General features: G+C 38.5%; 1 protein-coding gene across 1 annotated transcript in view; it reads left to right on the top strand.

The window, feature by feature from the left end:
• The window catches only part of SASH1 (SAM and SH3 domain containing 1), a 240834-nt gene that overhangs the window by 98509 nt on the left and 119178 nt on the right, over positions 1–23147 (top strand). Inside the window, exons 3-4 of the mRNA XM_020986580.2 lie at positions 16002–16052; positions 16174–16223. Of these exons, the coding sequence (XP_020842239.1) occupies positions 16002–16052; positions 16174–16223 (101 nt within the window). The remainder of the gene's footprint in view (positions 1–16001; positions 16053–16173; positions 16224–23147) is intronic.

Raw genomic sequence — 23147 nt, 5'->3', positions numbered from 1 at the left:
TTTCCCTTTTCTTCCCCTTTAGTCTTACTGCTGCTTCCCTCCCTTTTCTTTCCCCCCTCCCTTTTCTTTCCCCTTTTCCCTCCTACTGCCTATAGGGCAAGTTAGATTTCTATACCTAACTGATTATATTATGCCCTTCTTGAGCCTAATCTGATGAGAGTAAGGTTCAAACAATGCTCCCCCCCCCCCGTAATAGGATTTTGTGTCTTTTCCTGTAATGTAATTTACCCTTGTCTGCCTCCTCCTTTCTCAGTACATTTTCAAGATCAGATTGATCCACTTATTTGGATCCATTTAACCCACTTGATTAGATTTTTTTTTATCATTACATCAAAGTCAACTAATATCCACCCTCTTTATGTATACTCCTTTAACAAGGTGTAATAACAATACAGTTCTCAAGGGTTGCAAGTCTCATATTCCCTTGTAGGGGTTTAAACAGCCCCCCCCATTAACAACATATTGTATCCTTCTGTCCCATTTACCTTTTTAAGTCCTTCTTGAGTCCTGTACTTGAAGATCAAATTTTTTGTTGAGCTCTGGTCTTTTTATCAGGAAAGTTTGGAAGTCTCCTATTTTGTTGAATAACCACCTCCTCCTCATTTTTGCTGGGTAATTGATCCTTGGCTGCATTCCAAGCTTCTTTGCCTTATGGAATATCATGTTCCATGCCCTGCGTCTTTTAATGTAGAAGCTGCAAGGTCCTGTGTAATCCTGACTGTGGTTCCATGATATTTAAATTCTTTCTTTCTGGCTGCTTGCAGCACCTTCTCTTTCATCTGGTAATTTTGGAATTTTGCTATTATATTTCTTGGCATTGTCAATTTGGGATCTCTTTCAGGTGGTGATCGGTGGATTCTTTCTATGGTTATTTTCCCTTCTGGTTCTAGGACTTCTGGGCAGTTTTCCTTTATGATTTCCTGAAAGATACTGTCCAGGCTCTTTTTTTCATCATGATTTTCAGGTAGTCCAATAATTTTTAAATTGTCTCTCCTGAGTCGATTTTCCAGGTCGGTTGTTTTACTGATGAGGTATTTTACATTTTCATCTATTTTTTCATTTTTTTGTTTCTGTTTGACTGATTCTTGCTCTCTCATAGAGACATTAGTTTCCATTTGTCCAATTCTAGTTTTTAACAGATTGTTTTCTTCTGTTAGTTTTTGTACTTCCTTCTTCAACTGGCCAATTGTGTTTTTTAGGGACTTGTTTTCTTCAGTGTACTCTTCTGTTAGTTTTTGTCCTTCCTTCTTCAATTGGCCAATTGTGTTTTTTAGGGACTTGTTTTCTTCAGTGTATTTTTTTTCCAACTGGCCAATTGTATTTTTGAAGGACTCTTTACCTCTCTCATTTGACTATTAAAATCCTTCTTGAGCTCTTCTAAGAAGGCTTTTTGGGCTTCAGACCAGTTCATATTCCCTTTTGTTGTTGCAGATGTGGGTTTGTTGACAATGTTGTCCTCTTCAGAATTTCTGTCTTGATCTTCACTCTTCTCATAATATGAATCTATGGTACGTTTCTTTTTACTCATGGTGTTTCTTTATTCCCTGGCCTTTAAAGAGATTGAGCTCTCCTGCTGGGGAACAGAGGGTACTGACCCAAGCTTCTTGTGTTGGGAGCCTAGGTCTTGGTCACTGGCTTTGTGTTCTGGGGCCTCTTATGCTGGGAATTGGAGGCTGTAGGTTTCTGGCAGCTTACCTTGTGTTGGGCTGGAATCAGCAAGGCTGGAACTTTCAGGCAATTCTAGGTTGCCTGCTTTTCCTTTCCTTTAGCTTTCTTCAGCTCCTTTTAGATGGCTGCTGCAGGATGTTTATCTGCCTGGGGCCCCCTGCAGTGTTGTCTCCCTCGTTTCTGCTAATGCACTGGGAGATTCCTTTGGTGGAGTGCCGAGGCTCCTGGTGGTTTTCTGAGCTGGTTTCCACCAGTTCCCCCCCTCACTGAGGCACTCGGAGGTCCAGGTGTTGGTGTTTGCCTGCTCTACCACCTGGGCTTCAGGATTTCTTCACAATTGGGGGCTTCAGGGCTCCTACAGCTCACCTGGTGTTGGGTTGGAATCAGCAATTTTGGGGCTTTAGGAAGCCTTTAGGTTGTTTTCTTCACCTCCTTTCAGATGAATGCTGCAGGGTACTTATCGGCCTGGAGCCCCTTGTTTTTGCTGAGGCACTGGAGATCCGTTTGCTGGGCTACTGCACTGCTGCTCCTTGTCTTTCTTCTAGTTCAGGTGTTCCAGGGTTTTTTTTTTCTGTCTGAGGTGATATTTTCTGGGTTTTCAGAGGTTGATAGGGGAGAGTGAGAGCGACTACCTTTTCACTCTGCCATCTTGGCTCCCGGAAGCGGAACTCTCCACAATGCTCTATTCTTGTGAAGAAACCTGATTGTGCCATGTAAAATTCTTTTTTTTTATCCTGTTGATTTTCTGAAAAACAACCCAAATCTTTTAAATAGCCCTTTCAGTTTTTATAAGCACATGCAGGTCTTGGGAAACATTGTTTCTCCATTCTTTTTTCTCCCTTCTCTAAACCTATAACTCTTTATCAAGTATTTATTAAGCGCCTATTCTGCCTACATTTGTATACAAATATAAAAGTGAGATAGTTCCTGCACTCAATGTGCTGATACTCAAATGGGGGGAGGGGAAAAACAACAGCACACAATTTACCACTTTCATCTTTAATTCAAGCCTTCACCACTGTAAATACTATGAAAATGTCATACATCTGCTGACTGACCTTAGAGACTAGGTCCTACTATATTTCCTGTTCTGTTCTGTTTCCTCTTTGCATTCTCCAGAGTACCTTGTTTGTGTTCCTTGAGAAAAATGCTATCTATCTAGGGAAAGAAAAACTGGCTTTAACCAGTGTTTGTATAATACAAATTTTCACTGTATATGTTATGCCATGCTCAATACAAAGATTGCTTTGCAATTAATAGTATGGTTAGTACCAGCATAGCCACACACACACACACACACAAATCACCTTTTAATTCTTTTTCTTTATAACTAAGATAATTTACTTGGGAGAAGAACAAAAACAGAAGAAAGGAGGAAAGCAAGCAAGAAAAGGGAAACCCCCATACCGTCTCTATTACATAAAACCTAAAATTATTCTTTTTCCTTGATTTTATATAATACTTTTTAAAATACCAGGAGTACAACAGTATTTTAAACCACACTTTTAGATGAAGCATGTAGAAGGACACAGTTACAACCTTAGATCTCTAACATTCCTCGATTCCCTGTGATTTTTGGAACTACTACCATCCTCTACTCTTGCCTGCCCTCTTTCATATAAGTAATCTTATGATCCCATATAAGGAATCTTATGATATATGGCAATGCTGCTAAAATATGGTATCAAAGAGAGGCTTTCTGGCCTTTCAGGCTAGTTTTCCTGCAGTGACAGCTCTCTGGTGAGTTCATCTTGGGTCAGAGGTCTAGTTCTAGGTTTCATGGCCTCAGCAACTTGATTTTTTTTTCCAGACTCCTCTATCTTCCAGGGGAAGTGATTTCAGACTCTTAAGAGACTTGATTTCTAAACCAGATGCTATTTTAGTCATTTATACTGGGAGATATATTAGATATGGTTAGCTAGCTTTTATATAGTGCTTTAAAGTTTGTAGAGAATTTTACAAATATTTTCTCATGTAATCCTCACGAAAGCCCTATGAGGTAGGTGCTATTGTCTCCATTTTACAGAAGAGGAAAATGAAGCAGCCCTAGGTTAAGTAATTTGCCTAGGGTCACATAGCTAATAATTGTCTGAGGCTGGATTTGAGCATAGGTCTTTCTGACTGAGTCTAGCCTTCTATCCATTGCATCACCTAATTGTCTCTAATTTGGTTTGGCTGTTTTCATAGGATTTTACTTTTTGGTGAGTAAATCTACTCAGGAGCTCAAATTATAGATCATAAGATTGCTTTATAATCATAGAATTGGAACTGAGGGATATAAATATTCTCAAGGTATATTTTTTTGCCAAGGTATTGGGAGCCTGCAGGATTCTGAGATGGGCTTTCTAAACCACTCTCTGGACCTGTCCTCCGCATACCTACTGGGACTGTGAGCTTAGGAAAAGCATTTAATCTCTTTGTACCCGCCCCCCACATCCTCCTCAAAAAATCATTAAAGCCTTTCAGTTGCAGCACAGGTACTGATCTCCTGTGGTAGTTGGAGTCTTAGAACAATGAAATCCCAGGTCTGATTACCACCTCCTCATGCCTGAAGGAAGGAAGGAAGGAAGGCTGGCTGACTTGGCCTTCTTGGTTCAGGATATTTCTGTCTAGGTAACTCAAGTAAAGCTATGCATCAGAGTTCCCTTTTTGTGTATGGTGCTAGAGATTTGACAGATTGTTATCCTTTGACCCTCCCTTTTCTAGATTTCTTGGAAATGACTTGTCATTGATGTGATAGCACTGACTGCATTGGTGAGTCATTTTAGTCATGCCCTACTCTCCTGACCCCATTTGGGATTTTCTTGGCAAAGATACTGTAGCGATTTGCCATTTCTTTCTCCAGCTCATTTTATAGAGGAGGAAACTGAGGCAAACAGGGTTAAGCAGCTTGCCCAGGGTCACACATCTAGGAAGTATGTGAAGTGAGATTTGAACTCGGGAAGATGAGTCTTCTTGACTCCAGGCCTGGTACTTTAACCTCTGTACCACCTAGCTGCTCTTGTAACAGAACTATAGAATCAGAAATTATCTTTCATAAGTTGACTTTTAGTCTCCTTGGTGGGTTTTGGAAGTCTGCCTTGATCTTCTTGATTGATCAAGGAAGACATTTCCTCTCAATCTCACCTCCCAAGAATTTACAAAATACCTCTTACAGCCAGTTGCTTCCACATATTTCTAATCTCTTCTACTTATGTTGACTCTTCTTATCTTCCTTTTCTGATATTACATTGGTTGACCTTGGACTACACAAGAGTTTTGTTTTTGTTTTTCCTTGAAGTCACCATCTACTTTCTTTTCATGTAGATCATTTGTTTTTAATCTTTGAATATACTTTAAATCAGGGTGGCTGCAGCCACCTATCACCTTCTATATAAGGTTCATTGAAAGGTATTGAGAAAAAGATACATGTCCAACCCCCCCCCCAGCCAAGTTCTATGCATGGCTGAGAAGAGAAAAAGCATCCTCGACATCCTGAGGACTAGCTTCTTACCAGCTATAAGATCAGTGATAGGTTAGGACAGTGGGAATGGTGGCTTCTCTGACAGCAATGGAGCAGCAAAGCTGCATCAGCTACAAACCAGTCGCACAGAGGTGGCTGTCGTTGTTACTATCTCTGCTAAGAGATATAGTAGTTATGGTGTGACAGAAAGGGAACAACTTTGAATTCAAAGATCTGCTAGGTTCAAATATCTCACCTGACCCCCTTATTTAAGCCTGGGCCATAGTGCTCACATTTATTGTAGCCCATGAGGAAGGGAGTACCAGTGTTTTTATTCCCATTTTATAGATGAGGAAACTGAGCCTGAGTTAAAGTGACTTACAGATACTCTGGTATTAAGCAGTTGAGCTGGAACTCAGATCCTGATCATCTCATTTCATATTCAGTGTCTCTCTCAGTAGTTGCCTCTCTAATCATTTAATCATTTTCAAAATGAGATGATGTTGGTACTATCTTCACCACTGTGTCTTATGAGGAAGACCCTTTGTAAATTTGAAAACTATATATAAGTGGGAGTGATTATTCTTCCTCCCTGGAATCCCAGGGATTGCTCTAAGGGGAGTAAGTGTACATAAGACTTCCAGGGGATGGTATTCCATCGTGATCTTCCTTGTTATACGAGGCCTAAAAGAAAATAGGTTTTGCCTATTGCATATTTTAATCTCTTTTAGTGTTAGAAAACTTCATTGGAATCCAATTTAGGAATGCAACAAGAGAAGGTTAGGAGCTTCTATATTACATGAATAAGCAATGTAAAAAAAATTGCTGATGTTTTAAATAGAAATATAAACCAAGCAGGTTTTTCAGATTTTAACTAAAAAAAAGAAAAAAAACCCAGGGTAAACAGTGCAAAGAGGCAATAACTTGGTACAATGAGCTATACTTAACTACAATAACAAATGGGCTGGCTGACAAATCACAGCAATTTCAACATGGCAGTTTTGCCATCTATTAAATGGGTACTTTAGATTTCATTTAGCTAGTGAACTACATTCAGTACTTTGGAGTGTAGGTCATTGAACGATTAATGCTCAGAAAGAAAATCACAACGTAGTCATATAAACACATCACTTACGTATATTACGTTGCCAGCATTTCCATTATAAACCTCATTTTGCAAGCATTTATGATATGGCTGTAAAAAGTTTGCTCTAGGCGAAAATTTGCCATTTGCTTTAGAAGGAAAATTGAAATCCTAGATCTTTTCTTTCCCAGATAGTCTATGACAACTATCAATTTAGAATTTAAAAAATATTCCCTGTGGTGGGCAGCACTATTTACTCAAAAATGAATTTGATATTTAGACTGAAATGTTGTTAGTGATTATTCCAAATGTAATGAGTTATCATTAGGTCTGGCATTTTTGGCAATAATTCTCATTTTATGAAAGACAGATCAGAAAGGGTGGTGGCATGTCATGATGTCATAACATGGTTATGCTACAGAGTAATATACTTCTTCACATGCCATAATGTGAGCTAACCTCATAAAAGAGAAAGTTCAGATTACTTTGTATACCTCTATTTATTAAAAAAAACATATTTACATATCTTGTTTACATGCTAATTTGCTCAAACATTTTAAAGATCCATCCATTCACTCCATAATCCTTTCTGTAGACTGAGTACTGTGTTAGGTACTGGAAGAAAATAGGAAGTTTAAATAAGATACTGCCTTCTTGGAAGTTCAATTCTCTTGGATGATAAGATATAAACACATTAGTTAGAATGCATGATAGTAGCATGAGAGAAACTCAAAGCAGTGCTGGGGACAGGGGGGGGGGATCGACATGCACAAAAACTCTTTGGTTTTGTTCAAATTCAAGAATCCTCCAGTTAAGAAGACATTGTGTTCCAAAAAAGTGTTAAGTTGTTTGAAACTTGTAATACAATTTCCCATAGAAGCTGTGTTAAAAGGATAAGTAAGTTTCCAAATCAGCCCACTATGGCCTATTTAACCCATATTGTAGCAATGCAATAGTAGCAGAATCAGAGATCGAGTTGAAAAGGATCTTAGAAGTCTTCTTGTACAGCTCCACTGCCCTTGGTCAACATTCCACCCAATATAAGTGTTGCTGACTGATAGTCCCTGCTGCAAAACGGCTAGTGAGGTAGAGCTCAGTATCTTGAAGAGAGAGCATGATCTGGTGTAATCAGCATAAGATTTAGAGTTAGAGGTTTGAGTTCTCTTGACTTATCGTGTGTTTGACCTTGGGCAAAACAATGAAGGACTCAGGGTTTCAGTCTCCTCATCTGTAAAAACAGAGAGCTTTGATGAGATCACCTGCAGTTCCTTGCTGCTTCAATCTGGTCATCTAATCTTGTGACCAAGCTCCTTCCACTGTTAGGCAACTCTTGTTGGAAAGTTCATTCATGATGTTGAGCTGAAATCTTGTCTCCCTATATCTTCAAATCCATCAGCTCTGTCTGTGACTTCTAGAACACACAGAACAAGTCACTTTTCAGCATCTATGATGCAGAATGGGCTGCTGGTCATGGTCTAGCACTAAGGTGGTTGACTCGGGAAATGTAGAAAAATAGAGTGCCTTGGTCTAGTACAATTGTTAGTACTATGGGCTGCTTAGAATCCTAATAGATGACCTTTAGATAATGCTTCAGAGTTTGCAATATACTTGATATATGCCATCTCATTTTATCCTGGAGCAGTGCTATTATTATTCCTATTTCATTGATGAAGAAATTGAGGTTCAGAAATAGACATTTGTCTAGGATCTAGCATTAGATGCCATACTTCTAATCTACCTGAAACTTTCATGAAGTCCACAGCTACTGAAGACTCAGAAAGGAAAATTTTTGCCACTGTCAAATGGTTCTGGTTCAACATTAGAAACTGATAAGATTTTTATTGGTGGAAATAACATTAAAGAAGAAGTACTACCATCTGTGTTGCCATTTCACCATTAGGACCATAGGACTTTGCCATTTGACTTGTAACTGAAACCTTTCATGTGTGCTCTTTTCCCTCATTAGAATATGAGCTCCCTGAGAGTAGGGATTATCTTGCTTTTTTATTTGAATCTCCAGTGACATTGCACAATGCTTTGCATATACTAAGTGCTTAATATATGCTTCATTCACTCATTCATTTACATGCTTCCCACAAAGTAGGCACATAGTATAATGGAAAGAACTCAGGATAGTTTGCACTTGCTCGTCTACTGACTATCTGCAGGACCTTGGTCAAATTACTTCTTTTTTCTGGATCCGGGTAGTAAGAGTCTGCAGTGGGATTTGAACCCAGATCTTGCCACTGTCCACACTGCTACATAGCTTAGGTAGAGAATGACTGTGCCTGTTCTGAGAGTAATACAGGTAGGTGGATGCTGACTATGAGAACTGGCTGTGCAACCCTAACTTGCTACCTGCTTATCATATACAGACACTCTTTCGTTATGATGATGGTTACTTTGGACCTTTGTAGCAGGGTATCTTGTCAAGCCCTTACACTCACTTTGACATTTTTTATACCCCCTCTTCACACTCCTACCCTCAACAATACACTGGTGATTCAGTTCTTCAGAAGGCAGCTAGATGGCTCAGTGGATAGAGCACTAGACCTGAAGTCAGACCTGAGTAAAACTCCAGCCTCAGGCACTTAATAGCTCTGTGACTGAGCAAGTCACTTATTTGCCTTTGTTTCTTCATCTGCAAAATGGATATAAATAATAGCACCTACCTTGTAGAGTTGTTGAGAGGATTGAATGGGATAATTTTAAGGTGTTTAGCACAGTGCTTGGCACATAGTAGGCACCGTGTAAATGTTGGTAATTATTTATCATCATTATCATTACCATCATTATTAATAATGTGACCCTGGGCAAATCATTTATCCTCTGCTTCAGTTTCCTCATCTGTAAAAATGAGGATAATAATACCTGTGTCTCACAGCTGTGAGGATCAAATGAAATTACACACACACACACATACACACAGATAGACACTCACAAATATACATATACATACAAACACGCATGTGTTTGTATGTGTATATTTGTGAATGTGTGTGTGTATGTGTGTGTGGGGGGACAGAGGTGGGGGGGAGCACACAAATAAGCATAGTGCCCAGCACATGTAGGCACTATATAAATATTAGCTATCATTAGTATTGTTGTTATTATTATTAATCTGTAGTTAGTGTTGCAAGTTCTCTCTATCATGCCTTTGGCCTAAGTTGGTTACTGTTGCCTTGACATAGACAGGTCTTTGTCTTCTGTGTTTGTTGTACAATGGAGTCGCATATGATAGCCTGTGTTCTCTAGGTAACTGAGGCCAGCCCATGAATTACTTGAGCTATTGGAATGTCACTAACCATATTAGTGCATTCCTGGACTTCTGGCTGAAGCATTTTGAGCCCTTACTCTATCCATCATTAGTGAGAAGATTGGGATGGTTCTTGATGGTGAGTCATGGTTTATCACATTTCATCTTCATATCAGCCTTTCAAATATGATAGTTATCATTTCTCTCACTAGTCTTCTATTCTTCAAGCTGCACTTCCCAAGTTCCTTCTCTCATTACTCGTTGCTGTTTAAAATCTTCATTATTCTTTGTTCACTTATAGATACTGTCTGGTTTATCAGTATCTCCTTCAAAATGTAGCATCTCCAGGCTGAACACCATTTCAGACTGGTGCTGAATAGAGTGGCACCATTACCTTTCTTGGTCTAGTGCAAAGAACCCTGTACTAGAACTAGAGAGACCCTACCCCTAGGCCTGCCCCTGCCCATAATTAGGTGTGCTGACTTGGGTAAGTCTCAAGACTTGCCTCTTGTAAAAATATGAGGCATCATCTCTGAGACAGGCAGTGCAGTGAATAGAGTACTGGGACTTGGAGTCAGGAGGTCCTGATTTAAGATACTTATTAGTTGTGTGTCCCTGGGTATGTCATTTACCTTATCTTTACCTAAATTTCTTCAACTGTAAAATGCGAATAATGCTGGCACCCACCTTGCAGGATTGTTGTGAGGATCAAATGAGGTAACAGGTGTAAAGTATTTACATAAACTTTAAAGTGTTATAGAAATTCTAGCTGTTAATATTATTACCATCAGTATTGCTATCATTATTATTATTAAATGATAGGGCAGCTAGGTAGTGCAGTATGTAGAGCACTGGGGTTGGAATCAACAAGGCTCATTTTCATAAGTTCATATCTGACCTCAGACATTTACTAGCTATGTGATCCTGGTCAAGTCCTCTAGCCCTATTTGCCTCAGTAATGAGATGGATTTTCCTGGATGTCTCATGGAACTAATCTCATAATTTTTTCCACCGTACAGCATTTAATGCATCCTGAGGTTGTATTTGTTTAGTTGAGAAATAGTCACATCTCACTATTCTGTCATGTCAAGCTTGTAGCAAACCCCTAGATCTTTTCCATGGGAATTCATTACAATGCATATGTGAACGAGATTTTTTTAAAAATTGAAATGTGAGACATATTTTATTTGTTCAGTTTCCTTTTGCTGGTTTCTGTCTAGTGTTAGAGCCTGCTGAAACAATTTTGAATCGCTGCTCTGTCATCTACTCTGTTTTGCTCTGTTTCATCTGAAAACTTGATAGTCTTGTCTTCTAGGTTTTAATCTAAGTGCTTGATAAATAATGTTAACCAGGACAGGACCATTCCTGTGACAGGCTACCAGTGTTCTTTCTAGTTTGATCCTGAGCTATTGTAATTTTTGGTATGGCTGTTCAAGTAGCTATGAATCTACCGAATAGTGTAATCATCTACCCCTTATTTCTCCCTCTTGCCCTTGAAAGCATGCTGAGAACATTGATCATGTGTTGCTGCAGCTGGCTAGGTGAGAAGATATGTTACTTCTTGATCAACTAACCTAAAAGCACTTTGAAAAAAGGAAGGAAAGTTAGTTGTACCTATGTTCTTAGTAAAGTATATTCTTAAATCTTTCCTATCGATGTAGTGATAGCTAGCATTTATGTAGCGCTTTGCAAAGCACTTATATATTACCTCATTTTGGTCCTTACAATCAACCCTGTGAGGTAGGTGCTATTAGCGACCCCTCTTTACAGATCGAGAAAGTAAGGCTGAGAGAGGCTAAGTGATTTGCCCAGGACTGGATCTGAGCTCGGGTCTTCCTGATTTCAGACTTGGCAGTCTATACATTGCACCATCTAGCTGCCTATCAGAAATGGTGCAAGGTAGTGGAAATAACACTGGTCTTATTCAGAAAACCAGGGTGCTTTCAGAGCTCCATTACCAGCTTTTGGCCCTGAGTAAATCACTTGATATCTTTAAACCTCTAGTCCAGGGGTGGGGAACCTGTGGCCTCGAGGCCTCAAGCCCACCCCTGCTCTAGTCCATAAGCACACAAATAATCCATGTTCTGCTTATTTTATAGGGTTGTTCTGAGCATCAAACGAAAAGGCTTTTAAAACTATAAAGCACCATACACATATAAGGTATTAGGGTTAACTTAGATTTGTTGGTGGTGAATGTAATGATCACAAGGTTATATGTTTGTAGATATCTCAAATTAATTTGAAAGACATTTTATAATTCAAAAAATTCTACCCCCATAAGTTCTACAAATGTTACATTATTAGCCTGTTACTGAGAAGAGTTTTAGAAGGCTTTAGAGTGGCTGTATGATACGTCTCATTGCTAACCATATCTGAAATTAACTTGTTAGAATAACGATTTTTCCATATAAAAGATAAAAGTAATGGAGCAAAGAGATGGAGTTATTCCATCCCAGTACAAAAGTGGAATAACCACAGAATTTATTCTAACTAAAAGGACTACAAATTTGCTAATCAGCTTAATCCTCCATGTATTTATGAGGCTGTAAAAATGAAAATAATAACAATTCCCATTTATAAGTAGCATAGTAGATATAGCATTGGGCATGAAGTAAAGCCTCAAGATTTCACTAGCTATGTGACCCTGGGCAAGTCACTTACTGATATTTACCTCAGTTTCCTCAACTGTAACATGGGGATAATACAGCAACTACCTGTCAGCGTTATCATGAGGATCAAATGCCATAATATTTATAAAGTGCTTAACATAGTGCTCAGCACGTAGCAGGTGCATAAAAAATGCTTTTTTCTTCTTTATAGAGTCCTTTCAGGTTTGTGAAGTGCTTTCTTCACATTGGCTGTTGACTTACCACAGTGGAATGGCCATTGGCAGTCAACCATTAAAAAAAACCGTAATGCCGGACTTAAGTTATTTCTCCAGCTCTTCCCTTTTTTTGTGTGTGGTATTTGAATATTTGCTCATTCTCTGAGTATGATCTAAAAATATTTCTCATGTGCCATGTTCTCCTGCTTTATAAATTCTGTATCCTAATATATAGTGCTAAGCTCTCAGTGGATCCAACAACAGTGTTATTAGGTGGGCAAATTTCCCTTTTAATGTTAATTGTAAAAGTTGAGGTGTGAGGTTTCCTGAACTTTGAGGTTAGGGTTGGGAATATGCTCCACTCATGGTGTTTGGGTTTTGTTTTGTTTTAAACAAGAGAGGTTTATAACATAAATTGCTTTGAAGTTTTCATAGACATAATTAAGCAGGAGAGATGTACAGATCTTTATTGACATTGCTCATTATTTTTGCTTACTCTTACTTTTCGAAAGGCCTTTCTGACTTTCCAAGATGAGATTTTTCATTACATATCCCCACTTAGATTTTGTGAACCAAAATGCTGAGAAAAGAGAATTTGGCTAAGTACAAATCAATTTCTATTTATTGAATGCATATTATTCATTATGAAATAGATATTGTGAGCCCTACAAAGAAGTCCCTATCTTGCCTTCAGGTAGTTTGCAACATACTGGTAGAGTTGGAGGAAACATATAAATTTATGAAAGTTAAATAACCACACACAAAAAAAAAGAGTCATAGATCCTAAAGCTAGAAAGGGGTCTTCCCCATTATCTGTCCAAAATGGTGAAGTGATTTATCCAAACTCCCACCGTTTTACTGGGCTAGAACTAGAGTTCACCTCTCAGTGGAAAGAACTGACTCTATTGGAAAGTGATGCGGATTCCAGTCTTACCTCTGACATTGCCTGGGAGTTGTTAGGTAGGTGACTTAACTTCCATCACCTTCAGTCCCCTTATTTGTGCAATGGAAGGATTGGACTAGATGGCCCTCTCCATTGCCTAGCTCAGTGCTCTGCCTATACACATGGAGTAAATTTTTATCAAGTATTTCTTAAATTGTATTCTTATATTTAAGATATTTAACTCCCCAGCAACTTTCCCACATAAGTAAATAAGGTCATAGATAATAGTAACAGAGGCTTAAAGGACACTTAATCATAACCCTTCATTTTACAGATGAGGAAAATAAGGCTGAGAGAAATGAGTTACCTGACATCACAGGGGAGAAGATAACAGTAAGCATTTAAGAGAGGTTAGCTCAGTTTTGAGGATTGGATGCATCTGGTTTTTTAGCTCAATGCATGCAGCTTCCAGTCATGACACATACACAAAAATTTTTTGCTCTGTCTTTGTTTCATGTCCTCCTTCCTCTAGAAGAGAGAAGTTGGCTTTGAAATAAGTTGGTAGGTACCTGGTGTCCTTCCTTCCTTTGGGCTTTTGGGTCAATAGAAGATTTTATCCCCTTTGCCTCTCCAGCTGTAAAACTCATTTGGCTTCTAGTAATGGTAGCAGTAAGTAAGTAAGGTAGAATCTCACAAAAAGTGGAAACAAAGTAGGCGGGAAGAATTGGTTTTCCAGAACCTTACTCCTTCCCTAAGGCTTTGATTTTGACTCTAGCATGTTTGCAGAGGCAAAGCATTGGTTTTACCTGTAAATGACTTTAATTAGTTGCTGAGCTCTACTTTTGTCATTTAGCCTGTGACTTGGGTGGGTATATAACTGTGTTTGTAGCAATTAAGCACTTTTTATAGAAGCTTTTCTTCTTTGCCTCTGTCTTAGATTTTTTAAAATGCATCTAAAAATGCTAACTTTTTGAGAGACATGGTTTCTAGACATGGACCCTGAGTTTATAGAAAATGGATTTTGTGACATAATTTTCAGTGATTTCTGGCAGTTTTGACAGATTTGTTTAACCTCTACTGAAATAGAATCTATCATTCAAAATATGTGCTGAGCACCCATATTGATTCACTTTATTTTTTACCAAAATGCTTCAGATTAAAGGTCATCTATGGGTTCCCTTCATTGATGTGTTAAAATAAGACTATAGTTACCCCACCCCACCCCCATGAAAGAAATTAATGTTATATTTTCCTAAGGCCACTTTTCACATTATGTGGTGAGATGATTTTAAAAAAAAATATTTTTGGTCATCTCATTTATTTAATAGATGTTTACAATCTGAAGTTATGTAAAGTTCATAGCATCATAGATTTAGAATCAGAAGGGACCCCAGAAGCCATCTAGGCCAACCCCCCTTCATTTTATATATGAAGAAACCAAAGTCCAGGAAAGTTAACTGACTTTTATGACCTGTCAGAGGCAGGATTTTAAATTGGGTCCTCTGGCTCCACTGACAGTGATCTTTCTGCTGCACTATACCTGCTCATTTCAAATTAAAAGTTATCTTTACAAAAAAAAAGGTTTGCAATTCCAGCAGTGGAAACTTCCAAGGTAGAAGTTACAGTCTGAATTGCCAAATATCTTAGTGCTGAAAGAAGCAAAACAGTTTTTTTATATTCTTTTCATGAGTGGTATTGAGAATTTCCCTCCTTTTTTCTCCCTTTAAGAAGGGTGGGGACAATTTTCTCATCATTAAACTGAGAGGTTTTAATCGTATCTAATGACCCTTCCAGCTCTGAAATTCTATGATTCTTTTTTACATCTGTTTAAATCTATGATTCTCTACTCTAGTAAATTATCTAGTTTCTCACCTGATAACTTTACACTCCTTCTATCTGACCTTTATATGATAGATATTGACATTTTCTTTGAATGATCTTCTGTACCAATTACTTTGTCTTAGGAGCAGTGCAAAATGTTGGATTTGGAATGGTCCCTTGGATATCAGTTAGTTTGACTCACCCATTTTACAGATAAAAAAAATTACAGATGACCAGAGAGGGGGAGTGAGAAAGCTTAAAGCCACAAAGAGAGCCTAGATTTAAAGGCAGACCTTCTGACTCTGAGGTCCAGCATTCTTTCCAATTTCCATAGAACATGAAGCTTTCTCAGGTATCTTAGATCATAGATGATTGGTGGAATAGGCTTTAGGGATCATCTCATGTAGTGTGCATTTCCCAAATGAAGAAACAGACCCAGGCAAATTAAGTGACTTGCCCATGGTCAAATAGATTAAGTGGGAGGTCCAGTGCTCATCCAAGCACACTATGGCATCTTCTTATTTAACTTGTTTTGAACGTTTTTAATGCCATCATTCTGACTGAAGTCTCTGAATTTAAGAACTTCCAAATGAGTTTGGCTCATATGAAAAAAAAAAAAGCCAGACATAAGTAATCTGAAATAAATTCAGTGTCCTGGTACAACACAGCCTGGTCCAGAGAATTTTGCAAGCCCGTCATTTAGTCTCTCAGTGTTTCTCAAAATGTTACTCTGTCTCCATGTATTCTCCAAGGATTGTGCTTCTTTCTTTCCCATCAGCAGTTCTATCAGCAGTGGTAAGTAGATCAAATCGGGCATCAGCCCCCTTTTCAACAAAGCCAGTCAGAGCTCTTGTTTAGGGAGTACATTAGGTTTTCGAGAACTTCTGTTGATCACTCCCATCTCCTCCCACTCTATTCTAACCTTTCCCCAAACCCTTTCTATCCCTCCCTACTCTTCTATTTGCCATTCTGTTGTGTGCCACGTTTGGATGTCTCATTAAACCCGCATCTGTTCTGTTTTAGGAGAAACCTGATGCCAGCCCCACGTCACTACAGCTGCGATCCCAGATTGAAGTAAGCACAATGACTTTAATCAGCTATTTTTGTTTCTGCTTTTTTTTTCAATTTGATATTCTGCACAAGTCAGATGAAGCCCTCTGTTCTTACACTTACAGACATGAATCTTCTCTTATAGGAATCGCTTGGCTTCAGTAGCACGCTGTCAACCCCAGAGACGGAGAGAAAGTAAGTTGGCTTCCCTCCTTTTCCCTCCTCCTCCCCCCCAGCTCCCTGAGAAAGAAATGACAAATAAGAGTCCTCTTTACTCACATTAGTTTTATTTTTTGCATTTCCACACTGGAAATCCTTTTGGTGAAAATGAAATTGACTGTGGTGTGCATGTGTGCGATAGATGTTAATATAAAGCTCTCCACACATTTTTGTGTATGTTTATGTATCTAGTTGATGTAGTTAAGGGTATATTTTGTTTTTCAAGTGTAGCTGTCTGAGGATCCTAGGCAGAGGTATGGATTTCACACTTTGTTTAGTGAGTGAATCTTTCCAAAAAGATTTAGAAATAAATTCACAAAAATGGGAAAGGCATATAACGTCTTCTTAAATCACTTTCCCTTATATAGCTACCCCAACCTCACCCCCATGAAAGAAATTAACCTTGTATTGGTGTGCTCAGTTCTATGGTATAATACCATAACTAAAACGCTATGCCCCTCCCCCTAAAAAACAGCAACAAAACTGAACCCCAACTTAACCTTCTTCCAAAATTCAATTTTACAATATGAGTGTGTAATGTGTAGAAGTCAGTAAAGTAAATATAGATAGGAGCTTAGTAACCCTTTCTGCTAAAAATTTTTGTACTTTTGTAAACTGCCCATTTTAACTTGGAATCTGTAATTCTCATTCTCAACAGAAGTAATTATAGGCTATATTTCATATTTCTAGTAGTGCTATTACGTACCCTGGCAGGGGTGGAGTCGGGAGGGACATTTTTCATTAAATTACCTTCTATCTCATAATTACCCTAAAGTGTTGAGTGTATGAACCTTTTTAGGTAAAGCAGCCTCCAAATAAGAAACAACACATCTGAGTCTCCACACAGTGTCATCTTGGCAAAGGTCCACTTGGATTCTTTCATGCCGAGAGAAGCATATAAGTGGTTTAGAAACAAAGTATTTTAGGAATGAAAAGCCCACATTGAAAGAGTGTGTATGTGTGTGTGCACTTTACAGGGCAGCTCAGGCTTAATCCAGCCACGTGTGTGTGCTGCTGGCACAGTGACAGTTCTGTGTCAAGAAAGCTTGTGAGGCCAGAAAGGCTACATGCTAGCCTTGAAGATCTGATTCAAGGCCTAAAGATGTTAAAAGTAATAATTGTTGTTGAGTCGTTTTTCAGCCATCCAGCTCTTCGTGACCCCATTTGGAGTTTTCTTGACAAAGATACTGGAGTGTTTTGCCACTTCCTTCTCCAGGTGAGGAAACTGAGGCAAACAGGGTTAAGTGACTTGCTCAGAGTCACACAGCTAATAAATATCTAAGGTCCAGATTTGAACTCAGGAAGATGAGTCTTCTGACTTTAGGACTCATACTCTATCTACTGTGCCACCTAGCACCATGCAAAAAAAAAAAAAAGAAGGAGAAGAGGTCTACACCCATCCAAAGTGAATGAGTATAAGTACAAATGAAGTTTGAGCTTCTTTCCATTTTAGTTTTATAGAATCTCATGAATGCTATGTCATCATGACCATCGAAACAGTAGTGAATTGCTATTGTGTGGTTTTGGAGGTGAAGAAAGTGGGAATTATGAAGAAGCATTGAACAGCTGTTCATTTTTTTCCAAACTAGATAAGACTTTTATTATTGATTAAGGCCCAGTCCTAACATACTCTTTAACCTCCCTAAATCCTTCAGACAACAACTGGTATGTTTACCCTTGGTCCACAGAGGAAGTGACTCACTGAAATTGGGCTGATCCAGGAGTGGGGTTTGGGTGTTTTTCCCACCCCACAATTGTGGGTAGTCATTCTTTCCTTGTTTATGTCCTCTTACTTAGTGAAACTGTGGCCTGTATCTTGTGGCCAGAAAGGAGACTGACAGCCTCCTCAAAGATTACCACCAATTTTAGATGACATACACACATTTTTGACACTCCCATTTTTTCATTATACTAGCATTTTCTCCTTGTTTTCTTAAATAGGATTTTTAAACCATCATGTTGTTTCTGGACATTTGGAAAAAATTTCATTTTGTCCTCTCAGGTTCCCATTTTAAAATATTGTGTATATCTAGATACTGACATTTGTGGTGACTAAAAATTCCATAAGACATAGGATCTTTAAAAGAAATGAAATGTTACCCCTGGTGGCCTGGATTAGTCTAGTATAGTAAATGTGTTCTGGCTACCTAAATTCCACTAAAGCTGTGACTGCCTTTTTTTTTTTTTTAACATAAGCTGTTATGTAACACGGATTAGTTTTAGATGCAGACCATTTTCATTCAAGAAGTGGTTTGTTTTGGTTTTGAATCCAGTGTTTCCTCAACAATGAATGTAGGGTTTGGTTGCTACATTTAACACACCACACACACACACACACACACACAAACACATTGGTATCTTTAAATGAAAGCAAGAAGGGAAAATACAAGGACTGAGAATGCATGTTAAATTAGCAAAGAGGCAACTGGCAGCCTGGTTGTTTTTCTTAAACAGAGCTTAATTTTGAGTGGGTCAGCTTTGCTGTTTGGTGGCCAACATTTTTAATCAAATATTTGGAGGCTTCACATAGCAAGTAATCTTAGCAACTAAATTCCACATAGAACAAAAACTGACTACAGCCCTGCTTCTGCAAGTATCAAGGAAGAACCCTTCACTTTCTATCTCCCGCTTGGTGATCTTCCTTGTCCATTCTTCCTCAAGTCCCCTGTGTCCACTTGCTGTTTTTTCCCTATCTTCTTCCTATATCTCCTTATCAAAACCTGCCCTCATGAAAGTCTCTTAAAAACCATTCATAATAAGATATATGTGACCGATGACAGCTTTTAGCATTACCCTCTACTGTGGTATTTTCATCTTAAAAACAAAACACTTTGAATGTTATAGTTTGTTTTTGCTTTTTTTTCCTCAGCATGATTTCTTCCTGAGTTAGGTCTGACCCCTGCTACATGTTACTAGAAATTCTTAGTGGTTTGATGTAGCTGGTCTTCTTTCTGATGAGTCTCTTCAAATTTAGCTGGACCGGCTCTCAAATGATGCTCACAGTCCATTCCTAAGCCCTTGCTTTGAAGCCTTCCTAGCTTAGTGTAGGGCCTACCAAAGCTGGTGCTTTCATGATGTGGGTCCTTCCAGAACCCAGCCTTACTGCTCCACCACTGTAAGGTATCAGAGTGGGACTTCAGTAGAGGTTTTGCACCTTACTAGGAATCAAAACTTTCACAGGGATCATAGCATTTAGAGCTGGGCCAGGCCTTAGAGATCATTTGGTACAACCTCATTTCAGGAAAATGACACCCAAGGGGTTTAAGTGACTTATTCAGGGTCATACATACAGGTGAGTAAGTAACAGAGCCAAAGTTGAAAGAATAAAGCTCTAACTGGTAGCCTGTAGAGGAAAGAATTTTGTTGTTGTTTTTTGTGGGCATTGCAGAAACCAAGCATACACTGAAGTTATGTTATAAGCAGGTATATAGTCTGTATCTACCTGCTCCTAATGAAAAAGCAAGGTTTGTGTCTGAAAGCGGGGTGGCCATCTGTCATTGGTTAGTTTCATTTGTCAACATCATTTGTTTTGTTGCATATTGATGTTGCTTCTTGTTCCATAATTACAGAAAATTTGTGTTTGTCAAGTCAGCATGTATTAAGTGCCAGCTATGTGTCAGGCACTGTGCTAAGTGCTAGGGATACAAAGAAAGGCAAGAAAAAAAAATTCCTCTTCTCAAGGAACTCACAGACCAGTGGGGAGAGGTGGTAGGGGACAGTATGTAAACAACTATGTACAATGAAGCTATATATGGGATGAAATTGAGATAACCTCAGAGGGAACACATTAAGATTAACACCCAGAAGAGAAATTAGATTTTGTTTGGTTCCAGGGGGTAGAACTCGGAGTAGTGAGTAGAAATTCTGGAGAGGCAGATTTTGGTCTAAGGTAAGGAGAAACTTCCTACCAATTAGAGCCCTGCAAAAGAGGAGTAGCCTGGCTAAGGGGAAGGTAGTGCCTTCCTCATCCCTGGAGATCTTCAAGTAGAGACTGAATGACCATGATTTTTATGTGGTAGAGAGCATTCCTAATCCTATGTGGGTGAGCACAGATGGTCTCTGAGGTCCTTGCCAACTCAAAGATTCTGTGGTTCTGTATACTCTTAGAAAAAAATTAACTCTAGGTATTTGAGGCAGCTAGATGGCACAGTGGATAGAGTATTGGTTCTAGAGTGAGAAAGACCTGACTCCAAGGCTTACTAGCTGTGTGACTCTGGGCAAGTCACTTGACCCTGTTTGCTTCAGTTTCCCTCATCTGTAAAATGAGCTGGAGAAGGAGATGGCAAACCACACCAGTATCTTTCTCAAAAACCCCAAATGGAGTCATTAAGAGTTGGACACAACTGAAACAACTAAACAACAAAGGTAGGTATTAATTGGATCATAAGATTTTGGAACTGGAAACCTAGAAATCATCTATTTAGTCATCAATTGCTTCAAGAACATTGATAAAAAAACAGATATTTATTAAGGAAAATGTCCTTTTGGGGGGGGGTGTTAAGAAAAATAACCTTAGAGTATCAGTTAAACTTCAATTTTAATTTGCACTCTAAAGTGGTAACTTGACAATTGAATTAAACTCCAAATGATATAGCCTTATACTGACATATCAAGCTGCTTTATTATCTAGGATGTCAAATGCAGTGAGACATACCTATTTAGCTTTAGGTAGGAATCCAGAGACAACTATTACTATGATTGTTATAGGAACTGAATTTAGGACAGGAAAAGAATGATGACCTCATAGGACAAAACAACAACAACCACCACCACAACCACCCACCATGCAGCAACAACTTACTTACAATTTTTAGTTACGCATATGGTGATTTTAAAGGCATCTTACATTTATTGCCATTAATTAAAAAGCAATCATGAAAACCCAAGGTTTATTGGTTCTTATGGTAATGAGGAAAAGTGACGTTCATTCATCCAGATAAGCTTGAATGAGACTGTTTCCCCTCTGCATTTCCAATGGCTGTTTTCAGTTATCCATACTAAGGGGCAGTGAACTAAAACGCATGGGGAAAATCCAAAATTCTTTCAAGTCTTCATGTGCTACTTTATTTATTAGCCTTCTCCCTCAAGCCCCTCACTAAACTCTTCATCAGAACTCCAAATGTGTGCTATGAGTTTTCTCATTTTTTCCTTTCCTTTGTATAGCATTAAGCCCTAAACAATAGTGAGTTGTCTCTTGTATATTTTAGAATCAAGTGTACAATCTTTCCATTGGAATGGTAGCGGGAGAGTAGAAGATCATTGAGGGTAGAGTCTGTTTTCATTTTTGTCCGTGTATCCCCAGCACCTAGCACTGGAAAACAGTAAGCCCTTAATAAATTATTGTTGAATTAAATTGAAATGGGCAAAGCGGAGTTAAGAAGTGTTTTTTTTCCTGCCCAAGCTGTAATTTCCGATTTCAAATTATATTAAATTGAAACAGGTCTCCTGTGGAATGCTGATACATCTTTTGAATTTTAGGCAGCAAGGTAGTATAGTGGATAGGACACCAGACTTTGAAGCTGGAAGACCTCAGTTCAAATCCTGTTTTAGACACTTATTACCTGTGTGATCAGGGACGAGTCACTTAACCTCTCACTGCCTTAGTTTCTGTATATATAAAATGGGGTTTATAACAGCACATACCTCATAGGTGAGGATCCAGTGATATGACATGTTTAAAATACTTGGCAAACCATAAAGCAATATACAGTCCCTAGCTGTTATGGTGGTTGTTATTGTTATTTTGAATGTGATTTCAACCCCTACAGCATGCTTGGAGACATGTGCTTGTTTTCTGTTCCTAAAACTGGTAGCAAGGAAGGTCTGCTTCTCACCATTGCTCATCAATTGACTTCTATTTTCCTATTTTTCTTACCCCAGTAGTAAAGTTGAAACTCTGAGGTTCCTCCTTGGAAAGCTGTTCAAAGAATGAGTTCAAGTTTCTGTGTTGCTTAAGGTTTATCAGGCACTTCCCTCTTACAGCATAACTATTATTATCTATATTTTGCAAAAGAGGGAGCTGCCTTACACAGAGAACTAGAGACTTGCTCAGGGCCCAACAGCTGTTAAATGTCATCTTTAGGTCCTGAACTTACATTTTCTCCATCAAAGACCTTTCCTTTTTTCATTATACCATTAAAGAGTAACCTAAGCAAAGATGATGAAATTAAACGGCTGGAGAAATGGACTACATGTCAGAAGTCCTAGAGTCTCTGTTTAGGCTCCCACTTTGGCTCTGTAATCTGGTTTCCTATATCCACAGTTTCCTTATCCATTTAAAAAAATAAAAAAGGAGTATAGATTACCTGAATTTTGTCTCTTAAGTGAAAGTACTGCCATCAAGTAATAGCTCTATTCAACATCACATTTTATTTATTTATTTAATTTTATTTTTGAATAGTGTTTTTTTTCCAATTACATATAAAGATGATTTTACCACTCATTTAAAAAAATTTTGGGGTTCCAAATTTTCTCCCTCTCTCCTCTGCCTAAAATGGTAAGCAATATGTTGTATACGTGCAATCTACCTGTTATTTACAAAGGTTTTAAAAACCTGAATGTGATCAGAAGTTGTATTTTTAAAGGTTAAAACTAACTCAGTCATACATAATTTCTTTTGTTATGACGTGACAAGCTGAACTTTGAATTCAATCTCCACTGCCCATGATATTACTAGAAATAGGAAGGTACTTCCGCTGTCTTTAACATGGTATGCTGCCTTTCACTGATAATACAGTATTTACACGAGTCTTCTTTCTCTAAGGTTGCTGCTTGCTGAGGATACAGATGTGGGGTAGACAGACCAGGATATATAGAGAGAGGAGGCTCAGATCCAATCATTGTAAACTTATAACAATGAAAACCCACTTGGCTGTGTTGGTGCTGAGGGCTCTGCATTTT

Source organism: Phascolarctos cinereus, unplaced genomic scaffold, assembly GCF_003287225.1.
Source record: "Phascolarctos cinereus isolate Bilbo 61053 unplaced genomic scaffold, phaCin_HiC Scaffold_5;HRSCAF=322, whole genome shotgun sequence".
Classification (NCBI taxonomy): domain Eukaryota; kingdom Metazoa; phylum Chordata; class Mammalia; order Diprotodontia; family Phascolarctidae; genus Phascolarctos; species Phascolarctos cinereus.
The sequence above is the reverse complement of the archived record's forward strand: the minus strand, read 5'-3'. Positions and strand labels throughout refer to the sequence as shown.